The sequence below is a fragment of the Lactuca serriola genome, chromosome 2 (assembly GCF_051521515.1).
Source record: "Lactuca serriola cultivar US96UC23 chromosome 2, Lser_US96UC23_V15, whole genome shotgun sequence".
Lineage (NCBI taxonomy): Eukaryota > Viridiplantae > Streptophyta > Magnoliopsida > Asterales > Asteraceae > Lactuca > Lactuca serriola.
The window spans coordinates 198,595,316-198,617,824 of NC_136409.1; the positions used below are offsets into that span (position 1 = coordinate 198,595,316).

Sequence of the window (22,509 nt, forward strand, 5' to 3'; positions counted from 1 at the left end):
AATTAAAATTAGTTTAATAAATAAGCTAACTTCCTGGCATTCATTTACAGGAATCTTTGCACGCTTTAATAAACAAGATCGCCTAGGAATATTTATTGCTCCCATGTCACATTACTAATATTCGACCAAATCAGAGAACATGTGGCAAATACTAAATACAGCCTTTTACGGTAACGGTGTATTTAACAAACGAATCAAATTCATATTAAAGAATAAACAAACTCTGTTTTAGACGATATACATATCAGAGTTGACATTTGATTAGTTTTTTTTATACATTGTGATATGTGAAGAGAACAGTGTTGATTCAAAAAATGGAAGGATATACATCTATGTCACGTATTCCGACTAAAATATAGCTACAAAATTAATCACCTTTGTTGCATTCTTTTGGTGTGACAAGTGCAAACAATTTTTATGATTCGGGTTGAAAGTAGCCATCATTGATCGATAGCCGATCAAAAGCATCATAATTAGCTTTCAAACCCACAAACTGGCTCCTAACTCGAGCACAACCGGCGTCCGGCCACCGACAACCTCCGTCTGGTGTCCATAGCGGGCACAGTTCACAAATCCGATTGCTAGGGTTCCCTGGAAGATGGTCGTTATCTTCCGCTACGGCAATGGAGACAGACATATCCGTCTTTCCATCGTCTCCACTACCTACAGACACAGTTTCTGTCGGAGAAGATGCAGGATAGTCTTCAATGTCGTCGGCGGCTGAAACATGAACTCTACATCCGAGTGATTCGATTGCTCGCTTTATGCTTGAATTTTCCATGCTCGCTTTTCTCGCCAAGGCCAAGGTGGAGTTGCTGACCTGGCTCTCGTTAATTAGATCAGCAGTCAAAGACTCCACCGTCGTCGTTATTTCTCTAGCGTTCCTCTCCGCTAAATCCTTGGCCTGTCCATCGTTGATGATAAATAATACTCCGTAATATTCATTATATGAAATCGTTAATAAAAGAGATTGATTACCTTTTGCAGTTCAGAGTACTTATCCATCATGCTTCTGCATTTGGCTTCAATCTCGCCGGATTGAGCTTCTGCAGGACATGACCACCGGAGATGAAATTGAGGCCATAAAGTCGGAGCCAAGGCTGCGGCCGGTGGTAATAATGGACCATCATGTTTAGATGGATTGTAGAAGAGGTTGTAGTGTACGTGAGAAGTCCCCTCTGAAGCTCCTCGCATATCAGCCAAATGCATCCACAAGCACGCAGATGCCTCAAAAACACCAGCCCTTTCTCTTTCATTCTCGCTGAAATTATCAATAACTGTTTGTTAAAACTTTATAATATTCCTTATAAAATAAATACATACGCACTTATTGCACAAGAAGTTCCCAAATCGACATGAGAGCACACAGTCCAGTAAATCAACCAAAAAAGCCTGCACGATAACATACATAATCATCATCATGTGACATATATGTAGTCAATCTAATGAAAGGATATACTTAATACTTTACTTACAGATGAAAACTCAAATGCAAAAGGGTACATCCGTAATAACTGAGAGACACAATCAATCCACTGTGAAGTAGAAATCAATACACATAAATATAATCAGCATGGATGAGATGCTTTTAAGATCGAAGAAGAAACCAGACATTAATTGTAGGAAAAGCAAAAGTTACTTGAAGAAATATCGGAGAATAATTGTTTGAATGCTGTGTGTTGGAGGAGGCGACTGGAGGTTGAGATGTGGTTGATAAGGATACAGACAGCTGGCGAAGGGATGATGATGATGATGAAATGTTTGGAGTTGAAGAATGCCTGGACAATTCTAAAGGCATGGTTCCAGTCCCAGATAAACTAGGAGGCATTCCAGCTCGATCTGAAAATGGATGCCCAAATGCAAGCCAATCTTTTTCAACAAGAGCCTGAATGCACATATAAAGGTACCCTAAATAATTGGAAACTTTTAGTAATTAAAATATTAAATAAATGTATGCACCTGAAATCCATTTATGGTGCGGTAATACGGATCAAGTAATAAACTTGCAAGTGCAACTAGCTGGGTTGTTCTGTCCCATCCATCACTGTAGAGCATATAATATATTAGTATAACTTATGTTACAAATTGATCATAAATATCCCTTTGGTTTTAGTAAAGTTTACAGTTTATCTACCTACCTACCTGCAATGAACAAGCATTGATGCAGACTCTAATGCAACACGAGCAGCAATCCAAGCAGAACCCGCTAATACATTTTGGATATGTTGTAACCAACCACTATCACCAAGTGTGGACACTGAAGCGGACATACTACTCAGATTCCCCACCCCCCATGTCCATCCACCGTTTCTCTGTTCAAATCACAACTAAATCATTTACCAAACCCCACCCATCAAATCAATTAATACAAACCAGTCAATTATATATATATATATATATACCAAGAATGATGACATTCCATCTGATGATGTGGTTCCATGTGTATCCAAGTAGTCTCTTAGTCGAACCAGACTCTCTCTCATAGCATGGATGTTGTCTATACCAAAGAATACAATCTGAACATAAATATATAAATGTGTTCATGTTAGAATTTACAAATATATTATGCAACTGGAACATGTTATATTGTAGTAGGTTTAGCAACACACCTCAGACTGGAAATAATTTGAAGATGACTCTGAGCCCCCACCCATAGCCCCATTTGCTAGAGCATTTTTTCGGGGTCTTGCATCCGCTATGTATAACTTCCTACCAAAAGTAAACCCCATGGTATTCATTTTAGTGGACCATTTTACCCTTACATTCCAGCAAACTACTTTTACAACATTAATCAATTTTAACAATATTCATCAATTTTGACGTGAGAGGAGTTGAGCAGATAAGTAAAGGGTTGGTGTCTGAATACATTAAGCCATGTTTTGTTGGCTTAACCAATTAAGTCATTTTGTCCGGATTAAGTCAAAAAGAAACAACCATGTATATTTGTATAGATAAAGTGCTTAACCTATTAAGCTTATTAAGTCGAAAAGAAACAGCCCCTAACTTAGATATATAGCAAAAATCACAATAAGCATTACCTCCTTCCTTCTTTTCCACTTGAAAATCGAGTACAAAGAGCACCTACTAGATTCTCATCAGCATTGCTGCATTATATAGATATATGTCATCATTAATAAATTGTACCCAATTATAACATATTGAAGGAACTTTACACCAGCCAAAAACTCCAGGAATATGGGGTTAGCCTAGGTTACCTACCTCCTCATATTCATCATAAGACCAACTAATGGTTGTGATGATCGAGCAAGAACAGCTCCAGTGCCTACATATATATTATCATTGAAATAAATGCAAGTATGTTGCAATAAACTTGCATGTTTAAAATTTTAAAAGAAAGATAAACAGTGGAGTGCTTACGTGTATCACACCATGATATTACAGGTAGTCTACAGCGTGCACGAAATGTACAAGCTTTCAACAAATCTTTATCTCTGAAATGAGCAACACAAGTGGCAGGGTATCATGATTCATAATATTCTTCAGATAACTAAAACCAAAAAAGAAGATGCTTCTCTCACACCTGATGGCTTTTGGAACTAACAAAGCAAAAGGGTAAGTTGGACACATGTTATAACTTGCATTCACATCACTAATCCTCCACCAATCATTAGATAATTTAAACAAACCATCTTCAATGTGTCCAATTGATGAACAAAGTGACCCCAAGCCAAGAAGGCGATAATACTCATTCACTAATCGCACTTTAGGATTGGTATCACTGTATCTACAAGGACCACAAGAAAATGCATACAGATCCCAGATACTTGCAGGCCTTGTCCACCTCAGCAATGCATTAAAAACAGCACGTCTCTGTAAATTAAGTAAAACCTAAATCAATGAGATAATAAAGTAAAAAAGGCAAAAATTTATAAGTATGATGATGATCATAAATGACCTGCTTAGTCCGAGGACGAAAAGAGAATAAGATGATTCTCATATCTTTGCCTACAAAAGCAATGAAGTTGGCTAAGTATTTGGTTAAAATCTGTGTATGGAAAGAATTTCAGTTAATTGTATGATATATATATATATATATATATATATATATATATATATATATATATATATATATATATATATATTCCCAAACCCAAAATAACATGAAGAATAATACCATACCAGTGACCTGAAGAAGCCTACGTGTAGGAGTCTTCTCTGTCTGCCGAATACCTGATTGTTGCTTTACAACCTACAAAATTAGATTGAGAAGGAAATATTTTATTATAATATTCTGGAAAGAAATAACAAAATTATTCTGTAACAAAAACTTACAATCTTGTTGAACTTTTCAATGGTGGCCAATGGTATTGTTCCAAGTGCAGTAACTTCCCTGGATTCTTCACTCTTAAAGAATATAACAGAAATGCGTGTCAGATATAGGAGAAATTGATAAAGCTTGGTGTTGAGATGGATATTGAATTAAGCCATTTGATTTGCTACTAGATATCTAGAACAAACTTTCGAAGAACATTGAACAATGTACATTTTCATTATCAAATATATAGGCTCTGCAATTGGAAACTATAGTTGGTTTGTACTATGGCATGATTCAGTAACCAAAAAGATCAATAGATGGATAACTTACCAGAAAAACAAGACGGAAATTGGTCACAAAAATGGTACCTGCTTCATCCGTGTTAACAAGAACACCATGCCCCTAACAGCAAATTAAAACACACAAATATCAGACAAAGCTTTTAAATGAAATGAAATTAGCATATCATGACAACAGGAAAGCAAGTGTACACCACCAGAACGCAGTTTAAACATTGTAGAGAAGGAGAAAGAGATTAACCAAGCTCAATATGAAGATTTAAGATTTTTAGAGCAAATTGCTTACTGCATTAACTTTATAGTAGGTTGTCAAATACAATAAATAGAATGAAGTTGGTTTAAATAGGCGCTGATAACAAGGTTTCAATGGAAATATGCTAGGCTTCACATCAAAATTGAAGTGTAAAATGTAAGAAAGGCCCCTATAATCGAAAGGAAAACACACATGAATTGATCAATTGAAATATAAAGTTCTAGAGAAAGCTTGCCTCAGCCATAACACTCTCAGCTTTGAGCAAAAACTCGGATAATCCATGAGAAACAGGCTCCTGTAAACTCCACAAATTAAACCAATCAATTGTAAAATCCGAACACAAAATCGTATATCTATTGAGGAATTGAAACTGAATATAGGATCTAAACCCAAAGCCTAGGAGGAAGAGAGGAAGGGTGGAGAGTATTTACGTCGATCTTGGTCCACTCAACGGGTCCCAGGCCTTCAATCGTTTCGGATTCAATGAGTCCACTTTCCGCTTGACCGAGAGAAATCCTTCGTGCACTCGACGTCGCCATTCACGGCGAAACTCCGGCGGTGGTGGTGGCTGCTAATTTCTTTACGAGGGATGCATGTGACGGAGGATGGAAGAGAAATAACGATTTACGTGCTTTGTCACTCTGCTCGTTTCACGGTTAGAAACATAATCACAGATTTTGGTTAACCAGGCATGAGGCAACGCGTAAGTCGGTAATACATGCTGCAAGCCTGTAACGATCATCTTCAATCACATTAATTTTGTAAAAACTTTATAGTTTAACTAATTAAACATAACTAACTAATAAACTAATATAAAAATGCCAATTATTTAATATATACACACTTATTACGGAAATTAAGAAATCTAACCTTTATAAATGACTTTTTTCACATAAAAACCATTTTTTTTTTTAAAACAATCATATTCTCCGGAATACCTGTTTTGGAGAGCTCTCTGAAATTCCGGAGTACGGTTCCGGACCATTGTTCCGGAATATAGTTACCTAGTTTTTATTTTATTTGTTTATTTATTTTTTATTTTTTTTATACCTGTAACATGTAATTTCTCTTTTAGTGTAAGTTTTGGTTTTATATAATGTAAAAGTTTTGCTTTTATAAAATGTTTACATTTTGCTTTTATAAGATGTATATCTTTTGGTTTTATCAAATATAAAATGCAATTAAAATAAACAAACAACTAATAAATACATAAACTAAATAAATGATGTGTCCGTAAGTGGTATTACAAATAAGGTGTTTAAATTATTTTTGTCCTTGTGCCCAAAAAAAAATTCGCTAGTCGTTTTCGATAACCCAAATCCCATGGACCAGTTTTACCCTCTATAAAAATCGATTTCCTGGTGATCAACGCCTCCAGAAACCAACACAAAAACACCCCACAATCCCTTTTGTAGTCAATCTATTGTGGTACATCTGAGACATTTTTCAGGGTTATCTTGAAGCTCTCAAGTGGGATTAAATCATTTCGATTTGGTACCCTAGTTGACTTCCACTAGAAGTTTGTGGATGTGGGCTCTCAGACCTATAAACTAATCCTCATTTTCCGAATAGTAATAGTAACACCCGCAAATTCGGGCTGAATAAATAAGTTGTTATAAGCCATAATAATGACTTTTTTGTAGACGATTGTTTAGGGTAAATAATCTTAAACAAGTTATAGTATGTGTGACAATGATTCCACACATATAAAAAACACTAAAATCTGACTTCGTATTATGAAGCTATACTTCTTCGAAGTTTCAACACATTAGTATACGACTCAAAAACTGAAGTAGAGATCGGTTGATTGTTTGGAAAAACAATCTAAATGAGAGTTGAAGATCTCGTCCATATGATTCCATATCTTTAAAGACAGTCGAACGAATATCATATGAGAAAGTTATGAATTTTTAACAGACTTTAACTGTCTAAGCATGTTAAAAGTATAACTTTAAAAATAAAGTCAAAATAAGTCGACATAGTCTAAATGAAAGTTGTAGATTTCGTTGATAGGTACACGTGGATACAAAGAACGTCGAAAACAGAGTTTGTATGAAGGAGATATGATTTTCTGAAGTTTTCCGAGAAGCGTCACGCGCAGGTGGGTTGCACGGCGCACACCTTCTAGAAGGTGGGGCGTGGACCGCCATATTTGCGACACGTGGCAGAAAAATAGAAGGAGCAACGTCTCAGGTGTGCACGACGTGCACGCCAGGCGCGGTGCACATATGACCTATAAATAGAGGTGCTCGGCCTCATTCTCTTCCCTTCGATTTTGGCCCCATTTTCCCTTAGGTCTAGACTTTGGTGAAGCCCTACAATTCTGAAGTAGTAGTAGCTATCAAGTATAAGCCATGCGGTGTCAGATAGCCGGTGAATAGAAGTTCCCGGATCAGAGTCTTGCCTGCATGATTCCTAATATTTCGCTAAATCCTCTGTAAATTAAGCTACACTCTAGCATTTTTAGTGTAACTTATATTTATAGTCATAAGTCGTTATTATGAACCTATAAATAAGATTTATCAGTAATTCCAAGTCATTATACTGATTAATCTACTTACAGGAGAGGTGTCATGAATGGGCACGTTGGCTTGGTTGTTGGATTTCAGAAAAGCTATACATCGAAATGATCATGTCTCCCAACTGTCATGCCTGACTGATCCTTATAGAACGATGAATATTCATTTGGAATGATTGATAGGTCTAGACTATTTTCAGTCGTAGAATTGTAGACTTAGACTTAGTTTTAGTGATACTAAGTCACGCCAAAGAAAAGGTCAGTTGCTAGAAGCGAAGTGTTGTCCGAATTTCGACTCGTTCACCTTATCAGCTGAGTGCATAGTTACTTTTAGCTTATATGCTGATATCAAGTATTTAATTTGCCTAAACGCTATATGTGTTTGTTATCTGAGTTCTTGATATCTGTGTTATATGAGAAAATGATTTTTTTTTTCTAAAATATCATATATGTATTTTTATCGTACTCATAATGTATTGGGTAGGACGGGTAGAAAGAGATAAGAGATTTGATATAAGTTAGGGCCTATACGAGGAGCGATATTTGTGAGAGGCCATGAGAAAACAGATGATAGTGAGAAACCATACCAGAGATAAAATAGTAGTGAGAGATCATGCCAGAGTTAGGGCAAATAGATCATGTCTGAAAGAGATTAGTCATCAAGCAGAGTATTGATGACGACCACACACTATTCTAGACAGTCCAGTGGAACACTAGTAGAGCTACATTCTGCAGGTGTTTATGAAATCACACAAACTGAGAGTATGGATTGTGGAATTCATTTGAGTACTCTATTATTCCATTTTGACATATAATGCTAATCCGGTAAGCAAATTTGTTAGTAATCCTTAGGGTAGAACACTCTAGATAAATCCTATAGGTGTGCGTGTGTGTGTGTGTGTGAGAGAGAGAGAGTATGAGAGTAAAAGAGTAAGGTGGTGTTTTTTTTTGTCCGCATATCTTCCTGCCCTCTTCTGTCTGCGCAACGCAAACCACGCGTAGACATTAATCTTCGCATACTGTTTGTTTTTTTGAAGTTTGCAGACCTAAAAATGTTCGCGCGTCCTCTTCTTGGCGCAGATGTGGACTAGAGTCTTCTAACATCTTCAGACATCTTCTAGCTTAAAAAAACACATATACTTTATTTTTTTTAGTTTTTTTGAATTTATATTTATTCCAACTTTATTAGTGATAAACAATTTGAAAAAAAAATCAATACTTCAAAAAAAAATTGACGACACAAACATGATATTTTGACAAATTTATAAATAAAAGTTTATTAAAATAATGGTCGTTGAAATTATTTATATAAATATGAAAAAAAATAATGTATTCTTATATTTTTTTGTGCCAAATTTTATAAAACATTATTTAATAAAGCATCGTCAATTTTTTAGAAAAAATATTTATGACACGTTTTTAATTGATTTAATTGAAAAAATCAAAGTTTATTTCCGTTCATTTATATATCAAATTCTTTGATTCCTAATTACAATGTTTAGTCATAACTTTGCGACCAAAATTGTTGGTTATCAAATATATACGTTAATTTGTATCATTTTTATTTTCACTTTTTATACAATAATACATAAAAGTTGATTTAGATTTGTTAATTATTTGTAACAAAGTCATAAATATATTAAAAAATCACTTTGTAGTTTAAAAAAACCAGTTTACTTAGATTTTAGTTTATTTTACTAGTCTGCAGATGTTAAAAAACAAACAGTCTTCTTTTTTCAAACTGCAGACGTTTGGTCCACTTCTTCTGCTGTAGAGGTCTACAGATGTGGTCCGCAAACTGCAGACATTTTACCTCAGAAAAACAAACAACACCTATGTACTCACCAGGTTTCCTAATGCGACTCATTCAGTTGATTGTATCACATGTAATTACATATATGATGATATATGTATCCAATGAGAGATTTAAGGAGATGTAAACCATTAGTATAAAGAGATGTTGTAAGTCTTTGTTTATGCTTATGTTTATCGATGATGACACCCTGAGTTTTTAATAAATCAATGAAAAACATTCCTTTAGGAATATTTTATGGGACAATTTCCGCACTTGTATATTAAAAATCTGATTTTAAAATAATCATAACCTAATCTTTTATGGCCATGAAAATGGGGGCGTCACAGTTGGTATCAAAGCATTAGTTTAAGCGAACTAGGAGTAAAGATTTGTTTCTACACTTAAACTTAGAATGCTAAGCAATGATCGTAAGATAAGTGTCTAGTATATTTTAAGTAGTATACCTGGATAGACACGAGCACTAGCTTACTTTTGGACATATGCCTAATTTATTTCTATGTGCTAAATGATTTATACATGCTATAGCTATAATCTACCTTAGGATGCTATAGGATACCTTTAGATGCCTTAGGATGTTCGGATCTATGGTCTATTGCCGACCGGATCTAGAAATTTTATGTGTTCATATTTCTAAACGTTTGATTACGGTATTAGAACTGACATGTAACTTTTCAAAGTAATAAGGAGGTTTATACATATATCTTCCCTATCTATATTCTCGTCACTATACATTGAACGCCTGCTTCGATGTATAGAATGTCATGGTGAGGATACGTAGTGGACTAGGAAATGATAACGAGAGTCGTCAGCCTGATTCCCGAGCAACTGAGCGTGTGCCTGAAGTAGTGCCAGTAGTTGAACTTGTAACAATGGAAATGCTTAACTCTCTATTAGCTAAGCAAAAAAAGGAAATGAGGCAGCTGATCAGGGAGAATGGGAGAGAGCCTATTGTAGCGGTTGTGCATCGTGAGTTTGAATAGGAGCCATCGAAAGAAGGAAACTCTAGTGGAACTGTTAGTCGTGTTGAACCCCAGGTAGTAGGGAGAAACCACCCTAATGGAGGAGGTGGAAATGGTGGTTGTAAGTATAAGGACTTCATGAATGCCAAACCACCGAGTCTTTCAGGAAGCCCAACACCAGTAGAAGTTATGGATTGGATCTCTGAGATAGAAATGGTGTTTGATAGTTGCGACTGCAGCGATAGACAGAAGACGATCTTCATTGTAAGGAAACTAAAGATTGGGGTGTTGAGTTGGTGGAAGTTATTAACTAATACGATGCCCAAAGGAGAGGCTATCAAGATGTTGTGGGAGAAATTCTTGGAGCAGTTGAAGAGACAGTACTGCTCAAAAACAGACCTATTGGAGATGAACAGCGAGTTCCAGAACTTGAAAAAGGTAAAATTGAGCGTCACTAAGTACGTCATTGCATTCACAAAGAAGATGAAGCTATTTCCCTACTTGGTGCCCACTGAACTCTTCAATATTGAGAGGTTTGCTAATGGATTACTAGAGGACTTTGGTCAAATGGTGAAGATCGCAACCACTCTGGAGAAGGCGGAGGTTGGAGAGAAGAGGAAGTTGGAGGAATCCTTAAGACCCGATCAAAAGGGTAGGAGGAATCCTCAGGACCCGATCAGAAGGGTAAGTCCTCAAAGTCTAATGATCAGAAGCATGGAAGTGACACGACGAGGTGGTGTGAAAGTGCAAAAAGAAGCACTAGAGAATGCATTGAAGGAGTGAATTGTTACAAGTGTGGGAAAACAAGTCACTATTCTAATGAATTCATGGCCAAGAAGGAAGTTTGCTTCAAATGTGGTGAAGAATGACACTTCAAGCAAGACTGCCCGAAGAAGGAGGGAACTGCAAGGCTGAATGCTTCGCCAAAGGCAAGAGGGAAGGCATATTTTATGGCACTTGATGAAGCAACAAGAGGGAGAGAGTTTGGAGCTTCTTGTTTAGGGTACTTGAGGGAGGGATATAAATAATTAAGATTATCCTATATAGACTAATGAGTATGGAAAACTCAAATAAATGTTGTTATCGTTTTCAAGAATAGATAACGTTACGTACCAACCATAGACTTACAATCACTATCATGCCATGATCTGTATCATGGTCTTTTCTTTCCAAGTTGGGGGCTAAAACCAAGGTCTTACAAACAAGTGCCAAGAGCCGCCTCCTGGTCTTCCATGTAGGTATCATAAAGACAACTAGCATCCTACATATAATTGTCAGGGTTTGGATCCTAGTTTTGCATACAATTGCTAGGGGCCACCACCTGGTCTTCCTACATAACATAATCCAATCGGCCGACATTGGTGCCTTCAACCCACGAGTATAGTGAGGAGACTCACCTTGATCGGTAAACAAATATATCTCATACACAAGCTGTTGGTGCTAAAGTCTCTCCCACTAAACATATCTACAAACCAATCCCTAATTAGTAACTAAGGTAATACTCTACTTAAGGGTCCAAAAGCCAATGCTAATCTCCATTTGAGCAAAAGACCATTTTGCCCCCTAGTCCTCAACCCCTCACATTTGACCACATGTCAAACTGGTCAAAAAGTTAACGATCAACAACCAGTTGACTTACGCCATGCGTACTCAAAGTACGCCATGCATAGTGGTACGCCATACGTAGTGAGAGTACGCCCCGCATACTTCACTGATAAGTCGTTTCCATGTTTAGCTCTTAATCCATAAAGACCAACCATCTATTGCTTAGATTTGGTCCTAATAAACGTCTAGAGTGATAAAGTTCCTAACTTTATGCCTTTGAATGGCTTAAAAGATGATAATACCAAATCTCAAGTCCAAAACGAATTCTAATGCCCAACTACTCATGAATGGAAAGATGGGAGAGACCAAGCTCCTATTTTATCACTCTACAAGCTCTGAACTGCTAGAAAATGCCACTCATGAGGTATGGAGTAACTCATACTCACTAGACCCGATATCAAAGGACAAAAAGCTCATAAAACCTATAACAAGCTAGATCTATCTAATGAATCATCAATGGTGCAAGCTTTATACCTCCTGGAGGATGTTGAAGAAGAGTAAAGATTGGATCTATAAGCTTTGGACTCCCTAAGCACACCTTCAATGATCTTCTTCTTCTCAAAACACACAAGGAACACTCAAATGCTTCAAATTCTCACAAGATAGCTAGGGTTTTTAGTTGTAGGATCAAGAGGATGGAGGCTGATGATAAGGAGGATCCCAAGGGGTTAAATTCCTTAAATGGGGCCCAAAACCCGAAATTAGGGTTTTTAATTTGCATAGTTACACCCTGTGTAACATACTAAAAGCACGCCCCCACTACGCCTTGCGTACTTAGAGTACGCCCCGCGTAGTGCAAGGCTCCCGTTTTCCAGCTCAACTTCAAACAACCACAACGTCTTCGTTTAAACTATGTTTTCGGCGTTCTTTATATGCACATAAAGGAATTGAAGAGCCCCACAATCATATGAAGTTACTTTTGGCTTATCACATACCAAATTAAAACCACAATCCATAAAATAAGTCTGATCTATAACTTTCCCTTTTTACCCTTCGGTTCCAACATATAATCAAGGGATTAGATCTCACCACCAACATTATCAACATTCAGTAAGGTCCAACTTTATTTTCTCAAAGCCTAAAGCCTTTTTATGATCAAATTTCAATCCACAACCCTGAATTAAGAAACGACCCGAAACACAGTGTTACACAGATAACTACCCTTAAACTTATTTTTTTAAACAATGTTTTGCCATTTTGGGGAATTCTTCAACTTTAGCCAAGCTTTGAGATGTGTAAAAGGTTTATGGTTTGTGTTTTCATATTGATCCATGATCACATTAACCGGATCGATATCGCTTTCTTGTACATTGTTTATAACAAAGTTGTAAGTTCCATCGAACTCGCAACATTTTACCCTCATATTGCGCCACTATTAACATCTTTCATCAAAACTTCGACTTGGACAACCCATTAAACCATAAAAAACGCTTGAAATTTTTTACCTAAAAATCTCTAAAGATTAGACTATCTCCTTCTTTCGAAACCGACACTCATGTTTGTGTTAACTTCTCTTCTTTCTCTTCTGAAGAATTCATCTTTTGGGAGCCGTGGTTTTTGAATTTTAGAACAATACAAATGTGTGAATGTGAACAAAATGAGAGAAAAATTATATGAAAAATAAAATGGTTTGTAGTGGTATTTATATAGGTAAAGATTAAATAAAAAACCCAAAGTAACCGTTAGAATGGTCAAGGCATGAGTCAAAAAATGAAGAGTTTTGATTGTTGTGGTCCATCATTATCTAGACCAGAATGGAAAATGACCACGAGCCAAAATGAGACATCGAGATTGTGTTCGTGCTCATGGTCTCTTGCCACCTAGACCAGCGATATGTCTGTGATCTGTATACTTTTATGTCATCCGCAATAGTCTTCACGACCACTACCTTCTTCCACCTCCACGTCACCACCACCATTCTTCCCCTTGCAACCGGGATGGTGTGCATGAGGGAATATCGTGGTCAAAGCGAGAAACAAGAGAGAGAGAGAGAGAGAGAGAGAGAGAGAAGGAGAAAGAAGGCAGATAGGAAACGTTCGTGGTGAAATGTGGTGGTGACCACAATCCTTCATGACAACGAGCAACCACAGAGGGTCAGGATGGTGTGTACGACTGTTGTTCTCGGTCCGGAAGGTCTTACAATGATATATTACTTTCACCCAAATTTCCCAATCCTAACCCATCACAAATGACTAAAAAGATTATCAACCAAAATATATCAGTTATTGATGTCATAAACTAGGGATGAAAGTGGGTCCAAACCCGGACCGGATGGACCCGGACCAGAAAAACCTGGAACCGGTTAACGAGATTTTTTAGAACTGGAAACCGAACCGGTATATAGGAACTGGTTCCGGTTCGGTTCCAGGTACGGTACCGGGTAAAGTGGGTCTTGAACCGGAAAACCCGAAAACATCAAAGTGGGTAGGTTGGAACCGAATAAAGTGGGTTTAGAACCGAAAAACCCGGGAAAACCGGATTTTTTTGGTAATTACTTACTACTTAGTGGATTGAACTTTGAAAATTTTCATATTGATATTCCGACTTTAGGGGACTGTAACTCATTGAATATGAAACCGAAATTAATAAAATTATAGTCTAAAATCATATACAAACTCTAAAATACACTCTGGAAAAAACCGCATATCAATCCGACTTTAAACGAATGAGATATGCATGTGTTAACATTTTCACAGAATACAAAGTACAAAAACAAATAGCTAAAAAATTGAAAATTTTCAGTTTTGATACCTCGACTTCGAAGAACTGTAAATCATTAAATATTAAACCAAAAATGACAAAATTATAGTCTAAACTCATGTACAAAATATAAACTACAAGTTGGAAAAAACCACATGTCAATCCGAATTCAAGAGAATTAGATATGCATGTTTTAAAACTTTTACCGAATACAAAAAAAACTAAAAAACTAAAAACTTCCAACTTTAATATCTCGACTTTGGGGGACTGTAATTCAATGAATATAAAACTAAAAATAACAAATTTATAGTCTAAAATCATGTACAAACTCTAAACTACATGTTAAAAAAACTTCATGTCAATCGGAGTTGAAACAAATAAGATATACATATTTTAAACATTTCATAAAAACCGGTTCCGGCCCTAAAAATGGTTCCGATTCCTAACACCGGTTCCGGTTTACCCGGACCCGTTGGACCCAAACTCGGATTACCCGAAACCCGGATAAAAACACTTTTTAAACCTGGAACCGGAACCGGTTATATATATTCCGGTTCCAACGGTTCGGTTTTGGGTTCCAGGTCCTTTTCCGGTTCTGATTCTCTTCCCTACCGTAAACCGTGTTCTATGAAACGTTGTCACCCACAAACTATAAAATCTCGACGAATTTCGGCAAAATTAGAATTCAGAATTGCTTTACGCGACTAGTTGAAGTGACAAAACTGTAAAATTAGATTCCATTCATCAAAGTCTACGTTTCACCATTGATATATCATACAAGAAGGGTGCGTCGAAGGAACTGAATTACATTCTTAAGAAAATACCAGTTCGCCGGTCGCCTCATCTTTCTCCGTCCTTCAATCAGGTAGGTAACATCTCTGTCTTTCTCCTTCGATTTGTATAAGGCCGTCCGTCATCATTGATTTTTGAGCTTCCTTCGTTCGATAATGAATACTGCATAAGGTCAATGATTAAACCCTAGTTTCATATGTGATTTGCTGATGATTTTTTACCACTCTGTAACCCTAGTTCCATCTAAGATTTGGGGTGATCTTTTGGCTGACAATTTCAAACTGCTCTGCCGGTTCACTGAATCCCACCTTCTGTTTTTAATCGGGAACTTGATATCTTATTCATCTCAATTTTCTTTCTGCAAACTTCTTAGGTTCCAGTTGGAATTAAGAATCGGTAGTCGTTTCGTATATCTTATGTTAGTTGTTTACGAAGATGCTCGTGAGGATTTTACTTGATTATGCTTTCTCATCCACGTTCTTTTTCGTTCAGTTTTTTTACCCCTTTTCGTGAGAATTCTGCATATGCTTTCTCATACACTGGTATTCTTGTTTGAGGCATATATTTCCATGTACCTTACATGCTTCCACTTTATTTTACATTCATATCTAGATACTGATTTTGTGTTTTTGTCTTTTGGTTGTGGAGCTCTTTTATTGATTATTGAATGCTAGAAATGGTTTATCTAACATTATCTTGAGCGCTATGTCCCTATTTCCTCTTACTTGAGTTCCATATGCTAATTGGCAAATAACGATGAACATTAGATTCAACCTTACTCAGTTTTAAGCTTAAGTAACGTTCAAGTAATTAAGTTCAGTTACATTGTTCCTTTTTCACTTATTCATATGAAGTTTGCCTACTTTTCCAATATATTTCTAATTTCCAATCAGTTAATAATTATCCACAGATGGAAGTGAAACTATGGAATGACAAACGTGAGAGAGAAATGTACGAAAATTTTGCTGAACTTTATGCGATCATCAAAGCCACAGAAAAACTCGAAAAAGCATACGTTCGCGATATAATCCCATCAACCGAATACGAACTCGAATGCCAAAAGCTCATTGCACATTTCAAAACACTTTCATCAACACTAAAAGACACCGTACCCAGTATCGAAAGATTCCACAATACTTACAAAATGGACTGCCCTGCCGCCATGAACCGCCTCATAATGTCCGGCGTCCCCGCCACGGTGGAGCACAGGGCGGCAACCACCGCCTCCGGTGGAACCTCGGCTGCTTTTGTGGCGGAATGCGTGCAGAATTTTATCACTGCGATGGATTCTTTGAAGTTGAATATGGTGGCTGTTGATCAAGTTTTTCCTTTGCTTTCTGATTTGTCGGGGTCGTTGAACAAATTGTCGATTTTGCCCCCGGATTTTGAAGGGAAGGTCAAGATGAAGGAGTGGCTTGGGAGGTTGGCCAAAATGGGGGCGGCTGATGAGTTGACTGAACAGCAGTCCAGGCAATTGCATTTTGACTTGGAGTCTTCCTATAATTCTTTTATGGCTGCATTGCCTACTGATGGGACATGATTTTCACTCATGTAACTTTCTAAAATCCTTGGTTTTTTTTTTATTATTCTATAATCTATTTGGTGGTTTGAAAAATGAAATTGCAGGAATTACCAGTGTACTTCACTCTTTTTACCAATGTACTTTCTTTTTTACCCATGAGTAAAAAATAAATTACATTGCTATTATGGGTAAAGAAATATAAGTATGTTGGTATTATGGTTATAAAATATAAGTACATTGCCTATATTGGTAAAAAAGAGTAGTCAATTGCTATTCCTTGCAATTTGCCCTTTTAATTTGAAGTCATTAAGACAGGTCATTTAATTATCACAATAAATAATTAGAAAAACTTACAATTTTTACATGGCAATAGGTGCATGAAGTCTAGTGTGAATTTGGAAGACTTGGGACTAGAAGCTTAATTAGTTGTGTTTGTAAGTATTCTTTTGGTATATATAGAACCATATAATATAATGTGTTTGTTTTCCTGCTTTTTTTTTTTGCCAAGGATGTTTTTTAATCCGATTGTTTGTAAGGTAAGATGTTTTGTAAATTGTTGAAGATTTTTAACATTGTTTGATGTTAAATTTAGTATTTAATCAGGGAAACTTAGGGTAAAGATTATGGACCTGTCTTTTCGTGTAACGACATATGAAAGTTATACAAATTCTGAACAAAGTGTTATTACTTTAATTTATAAATACATAATGGTAGTTGGTTAAAACTTTCTATGTTTATGTTTAATTTCGACTTAATAGACTTAACATGGATGATTTAGCTGGTATATGAATACCAAGTGTCTTTAAAAAATATATGACAAACCAAATCTTTTTATTTAAGAACAACCTATACTTTTTTTTACAATTGTGTATTAAGTTACAACGAGGAAAAAAGTATTTGGGTCAATTTATGCGGTGCCAATATACGATAAAACTAAAAATCTCACTTTTGGTTACCCATACAAGTTATAAAAGTTAGTTACCCATACAAATTATTATCCCTAAACAACCCCACCTTTAAAACGTTATAAAACTGAAAAGTGCACCCTTTTGAGGAATGGGCCCTGCATTAATTTTGATACCCCTACTCCCAGATAAAGGCAGGAGTGTGATAATTATTTAATAGTAACAACAAAAAGTAATAGAAATGAAACGTTATATTAACTAAAGTATAAATGAAAAATAAATAGGTAAAAAGTGTAAGAAACATGTCACATGAGCACTTTGCAACTTGGTCTTTTTCCAACACTACGCCGTATATAAAAATATAAATACTATTACATAATTTAGTAATAAGGCTAATCATAAATTTTACTAAGTTTGATTAAAAAAAATAAACCATTACAAAAGGGACATTTGTAATTTGGAATAATTAGCCCACACTAACACTAATATTACTAGTTCATTTCGGGTTGGGCTGGTGGTCGAGCCCAAGCGTGTCCACAAAACTGCTACGTGTACAGTCACTACGATGGTTATTTGATCCATTGTTTCTTTAATTGTAATTCTGAGGTGAAGTGTTAGGTTGAGAATGGTCGGATACGAGGTATGATCCGAATGGGTTCCTGAAACATGACGATATTGAGAGGGGTGTTATTTTTCGTGAAGCAACATAGATCGATCTTGGAGAGATGATGTAAGCGGGTCCTTATGGCAATTTTGCCAAACTTACGTGGAAGGCAGTTAATATGTGTAGGCTGTGTATTTAATAAACTAAAGTAAATGGAATAAAAGAATACGAAAAACAATGAAAAAACTCGGTAGAGCTTGTAACTAAAAAGTAAAAATGTTTGTTGACGAAAAAGCTTTCACCATATGAAATAAGCGATTTCAAAACTTATTCACCCAAAAAGCTTTTGAAAAGACTCTTCATTACTTTCAGTATTCAAGAACTTGTAACTTGTACAAAAAAAGAAAAAAAAAAAAAAAAAAAAAAGGCTTTGATAGTTTGAAATCTCACTCGAAACATTTTATATTTTATAAGGAGAACTCTTATAGGGTAGGGTAATAAATCCACATCATTAAAATTGTTTTCACCATTAGCTATACATCTACAATCAGGCATCCATCCATCAATTCCAAATTCCATGCCAAAACCTCAACGCTCAGTCATCATCAGCAATTGCCTTGAGGAAACAGAGCATCTTGAAACACCCTTTATCATTGATATGAAGCTCAACACGCTGCTTGCTAATCAACTCACTGAGTTCACAACAGACTCATCAATCAACCCACCACTCTCACATTCCATCATAGCTTTTGCATTCACTTCTCTCCCAAACCTCCATATATAATTCAACCCAACAAGAAGCTCAGTAATCGTCAATTCCGTCTTTTCCTGATTCGCATAATGAAGAGTCTGTACAAGAAGCATATTCGTCTTGGAAAGCAGATTCTGATGTTCAAAACTCCTTTCCGATTGCCATCTTATCATGTTATGTGCAAGCGGAGACAACCATTCCAGAGTTCCCGATATCGCCTCATTCCATTCCTCCGCAAGACCCATATCATATTCCGACGATGCCAAGCTCTTGGCATACGGTTTTAACCTCACTCTAAGAGCACTCCTAACATTTTTTGGCAACATATTATACAAATCATCTCTCGCATCATGACCAATCAAATGAGGGGAAGCCACAAGTTTCTCAAGAACAATAATAACATTAGCATAATGCAAAGCTAAAGCAGCAGCACCAAGTGTTTCTGGTGGAGCTTCAAAGACTTTGTGTTTGGGGCCACAGTTTGGTAATTGGATTTCCATTTCAGATTCTTTGATTGTTTGTGGGGTCGTGGAACAGGTGGCGTTTGGATTTATATAACAGTGCTTCACCGGAGAACCGTTTCCGGCGAGCATACAGCCTTTGAAAGGTCCGGTGGTGCTGAAACGATGTGGTGTCGGGCTCTTTCCATTCCATAGTTTGATTCCGGTTTTGGACATGCGAGCTAGCGGGCCGGATTTTGATGTTGACTTTATAGGACCGGAATAAGTTATGTTTTTGCGCTTGATGGGACCGGAAACCGTGGTTGAATTCCCAAGTGGACCGGAATAGAAATTGTTTGGATTGTTGGTTCTTGATATCGGGCCGGATCTTGATATTATGCTTCCTAAAGTGATGCGATTCTCGGATGGGTGAATGGAAGATTGAAGTAATGTGGATACTGATTGACTTCTATACATATGATCGGAAACGGAATCGGAATCTGAATCAGATTCCAGAGGTAACACGTGGTTTATTCCAAAAACAAACCCGATTCGATTGAAGATAGTGAAGATGGATCTTGCGAGAAGGACAACCACATAGTCATGACTCCTGTTCCATAAAGATAACTCTTTTAGCCGTTTGACTTCTTGCTGTTTCCATGCTAATTTCTTCATATATTCCACCAAAGTTATGCTATCTTGTTCTTCATTGCTCTTCATTCTCCTTAAAATTTGTTCAAGCTCTGTGAGGGTTTCCATTTCTTGATACAAATTAGCGTTGATTAAAATAAACTTCTCCATCTTTTTGACTTTCTTGCTCATCTTTTTCCAGGTCAACTGCCACTGGTACTGGTCAACACCTGACTTGATTAAATCATCGTATGCACGCTCGAAGCATTTTAAAAGAGGATCATTGCATCTTTTTGCAAGCCGTGTGACTACTCTTGCAACACAGTCCAAATTATGTAGCATTTCTGCACATATCAAATCTACTATGTAATCATCGTTTTCTGATACAAGTTTCTTGATACCCACTGAGTTATTAATTTCTTCCCTTAATTTTGCAACTTGTTTATCACTAAGAGAATGCCATTGATGAACTAGCTTTGATAGTAAGCTTGCTACTTCAAAAGCTAATACTCCAATCTGGGCCTTTTCTTGACCATGGTCGTGTTTTCTTGAAGACTTTAGTAGACCACGAAACCATGATTCAACCACCATCACTTATTTGAAGCGGATGAGTCCACCAGCAAGCAGTTCTCTTAATTCTGAATTTAAAATGAAAAGATAATCAAACAACAAGATAGTGATTAAAGTGTAATCGAATATAACTACTTTGAGAAGCGGAAAAGTCAAACATGGATTCTCCCATTTCTGGAATGGAATGACAATGACTTGACTTGTTTCCATGACAAATATCACGATTGATCCTCCCTTTTTTCAAAGAAAAGTTACATCAAACGATTTATGCCAAAGATGGTAATACGATGAATAAGATTTATAGCATTCATTTACAATCACAGTAAACATCTAAAACAAACTATCACATGCGTTGATTGATTAAACATGACCTACTTGCCCAACCACCAGCAAAAATTAACCCTACTGCAACCAGAAAGCAGATTTCAGAGGCAAAATCGAGACAAAATTTGCAAACTGATCTCATTGTTTCCCCCACTGTGAGTCTATGATGGTGGTTTGAGCACTCCAATTCCTTCCGGGAATCGGAGGTTAATAGTAGATCAGCTTGATTTTGAGCTAAATCGATATTAAATCTGATTCTAACCTGCTAAACGCTACCTAAATCTACATTTTGGAAAACCGATTCCGTGAAATAGAATCAAATTGAAGTGAAATTCTCTAATTTCGATCAAAACGAACTCCAATCTCGACTTTAACGTCTCAAAGACTGCCTACAGTATTCTTTGGAACTCCGATTTAGTGACTCCGAGCCGAAATTCAATCAAAATCAGTTTCATCTTTCAACTAAACGAACTTCCGTTCTGATTCTAAGCTTCGAAACGTACAATCGAGCTCAAATCCAAGCAAACTCAGTTCAGGTTCGGACTAACCAAACTCCGATTTAGAATCTACACTCCCAAACGCAACTGACATCAACAACAGACTAAATCAAACCACTAGAAGCAGTAAATCAACATAAAAACCAAACCCTAGACCACCAATTCAAGGAGGTAATACACACAGGTATAAAGTAAGCTGAAATAAAACATCATGAAATATCGAAGAATCAAGTGGAATCCATTTGCCAGAAGAATAAAGGAGGAGAAAGAATACCCACCGATTCTATCAGTAGAAGAAGAGTGGAATCTTCATAGCACCAACTTCAAGGTCTTGATATGAGAGAGAGAGAGAGAGAGAGAGAGAGAGAGAGAACATATGATGGACACAGTAGTCACATGGTCAAGAAACCGAGTGAACTTGAAAAGGAGAAGTATAATTGAAAAGAATTTGCTTTGTGTCCTTTTTGATTTGTCAAGTGTGCTTTTTATGCCCTAACGAATTGATTTACCTTAAAAAGTCCCTTGCTTTTCTTCAATTATGTCTTTATTCTTTATAGTTCGAAAGAAAACAAAATATACAATTTAAACAAACATATGCATTATTCATACATTATAGTTTCACGAGCAGGCCCAGCCTAACCATGTAAAAAATTAAGCAAGGGCTTAGCCCCTGATTGTAAATGGCCTCCAGTTTTTAAAATCGATGATAGTATGCAGCCTCTTATGCACAATCAACAAGAGCAATAATATGCACGATTGATGCCACAATCAACAAGAAAAACCGGCAACGATTCAATTTTCACAAAACGCTATCAATTTGCACAACCTTTGTTCTATTGTTCTTCCTTAAATCCCTTCTCTATTTTTCCTTCTCCATTCTCTAGTTCTCAATTTCGTTTGTCTAATTCAATCGGTGCCTGGTGGTAGACTGCACACTGAAATGCAACCAACGCCCAACAACCTTCTGCGGTTCTGCCTTCTGGCCCTTGTATGATTCTCAATTTCGATCATTATCAGTTCATCAACATCTCTATTGGTATTGCTTAAC

General features: G+C 36.6%; 4 protein-coding genes across 9 annotated transcripts; 2 read left to right on the forward strand and 2 right to left on the reverse strand.

The window, feature by feature from the left end:
- Window positions 1-226: 226 nt before the first annotated feature.
- On the reverse strand, window positions 227-5,491 carry MTM2 (Myotubularin-like phosphatases II superfamily). Its single transcript, XM_079026266.1, has 19 exons — window positions 5,260-5,491; window positions 5,064-5,123; window positions 4,607-4,678; window positions 4,294-4,365; window positions 4,141-4,210; window positions 3,917-3,966; window positions 3,542-3,831; window positions 3,379-3,452; window positions 3,220-3,283; window positions 3,039-3,104; window positions 2,610-2,709; window positions 2,403-2,516; window positions 2,143-2,312; window positions 1,960-2,044; window positions 1,640-1,885; window positions 1,476-1,535; window positions 1,328-1,392; window positions 979-1,261; window positions 227-904 (listed from the first exon to the last, which is right to left on the reverse strand). Exons 1-19 carry the CDS (start codon window positions 5,365-5,367, stop codon window positions 416-418), a joined length of 2,538 nt encoding a protein of 845 aa, XP_078882392.1. The 5' UTR covers window positions 5,368-5,491; the 3' UTR covers window positions 227-415.
- Window positions 5,492-9,923: 4,432 nt separating this feature from the next.
- On the forward strand, window positions 9,924-10,904 carry LOC145089935 (uncharacterized). The gene is made up of 2 exons (XM_079028314.1): window positions 9,924-10,025; window positions 10,143-10,904. The coding sequence occupies exons 1-2, from the start codon at window positions 9,924-9,926 to the stop codon at window positions 10,902-10,904; spliced, it is 864 nt and encodes a 287-aa protein (XP_078884440.1).
- Window positions 10,905-14,999: 4,095 nt separating this feature from the next.
- On the forward strand, window positions 15,000-17,348 carry LOC145088067 (vacuolar protein sorting-associated protein 28 homolog 2-like). 4 transcript variants are annotated; one of them, XM_079026270.1, is made up of 3 exons: window positions 15,000-15,295; window positions 16,112-16,769; window positions 17,114-17,348. In XM_079026270.1, the coding sequence occupies exon 2, from the start codon at window positions 16,129-16,131 to the stop codon at window positions 16,756-16,758; it is 630 nt and encodes a 209-aa protein (XP_078882396.1). In that variant the 5' UTR covers window positions 15,000-15,295; window positions 16,112-16,128; the 3' UTR covers window positions 16,759-16,769; window positions 17,114-17,348. The 4 variants fall into 4 exon arrangements, with proteins under 4 accessions (XP_078882396.1, XP_078882395.1, XP_078882394.1 ...); XM_079026269.1 differs by having other exon boundaries at window positions 15,001-15,295; window positions 16,129-16,769; XM_079026268.1 differs by having other exon boundaries at window positions 15,001-15,291.
- A 1,330-nt stretch (window positions 17,349-18,678) lies between these two features.
- On the reverse strand, window positions 18,679-21,891 carry LOC145088068 (type-1 restriction enzyme mjaxp r protein (DUF668)). Of its 3 annotated transcripts, none has more exons than XM_079026271.1 (2): window positions 21,740-21,891; window positions 18,679-20,708 (listed from the first exon to the last, which is right to left on the reverse strand). In XM_079026271.1, exon 2 carries the CDS (start codon window positions 20,659-20,661, stop codon window positions 18,934-18,936), a length of 1,728 nt encoding a protein of 575 aa, XP_078882397.1. In that variant the 5' UTR covers window positions 20,662-20,708; window positions 21,740-21,891; the 3' UTR covers window positions 18,679-18,933. The 3 variants fall into 3 exon arrangements, with proteins under 3 accessions (XP_078882397.1, XP_078882398.1, XP_078882399.1); XM_079026272.1 differs by having other exon boundaries at window positions 18,679-21,548; window positions 21,740-21,862; XM_079026273.1 differs by lacking the exon at window positions 21,740-21,891 and adding an exon at window positions 21,227-21,722.
- Between the last annotated feature and the right edge of the window lie 618 nt (window positions 21,892-22,509).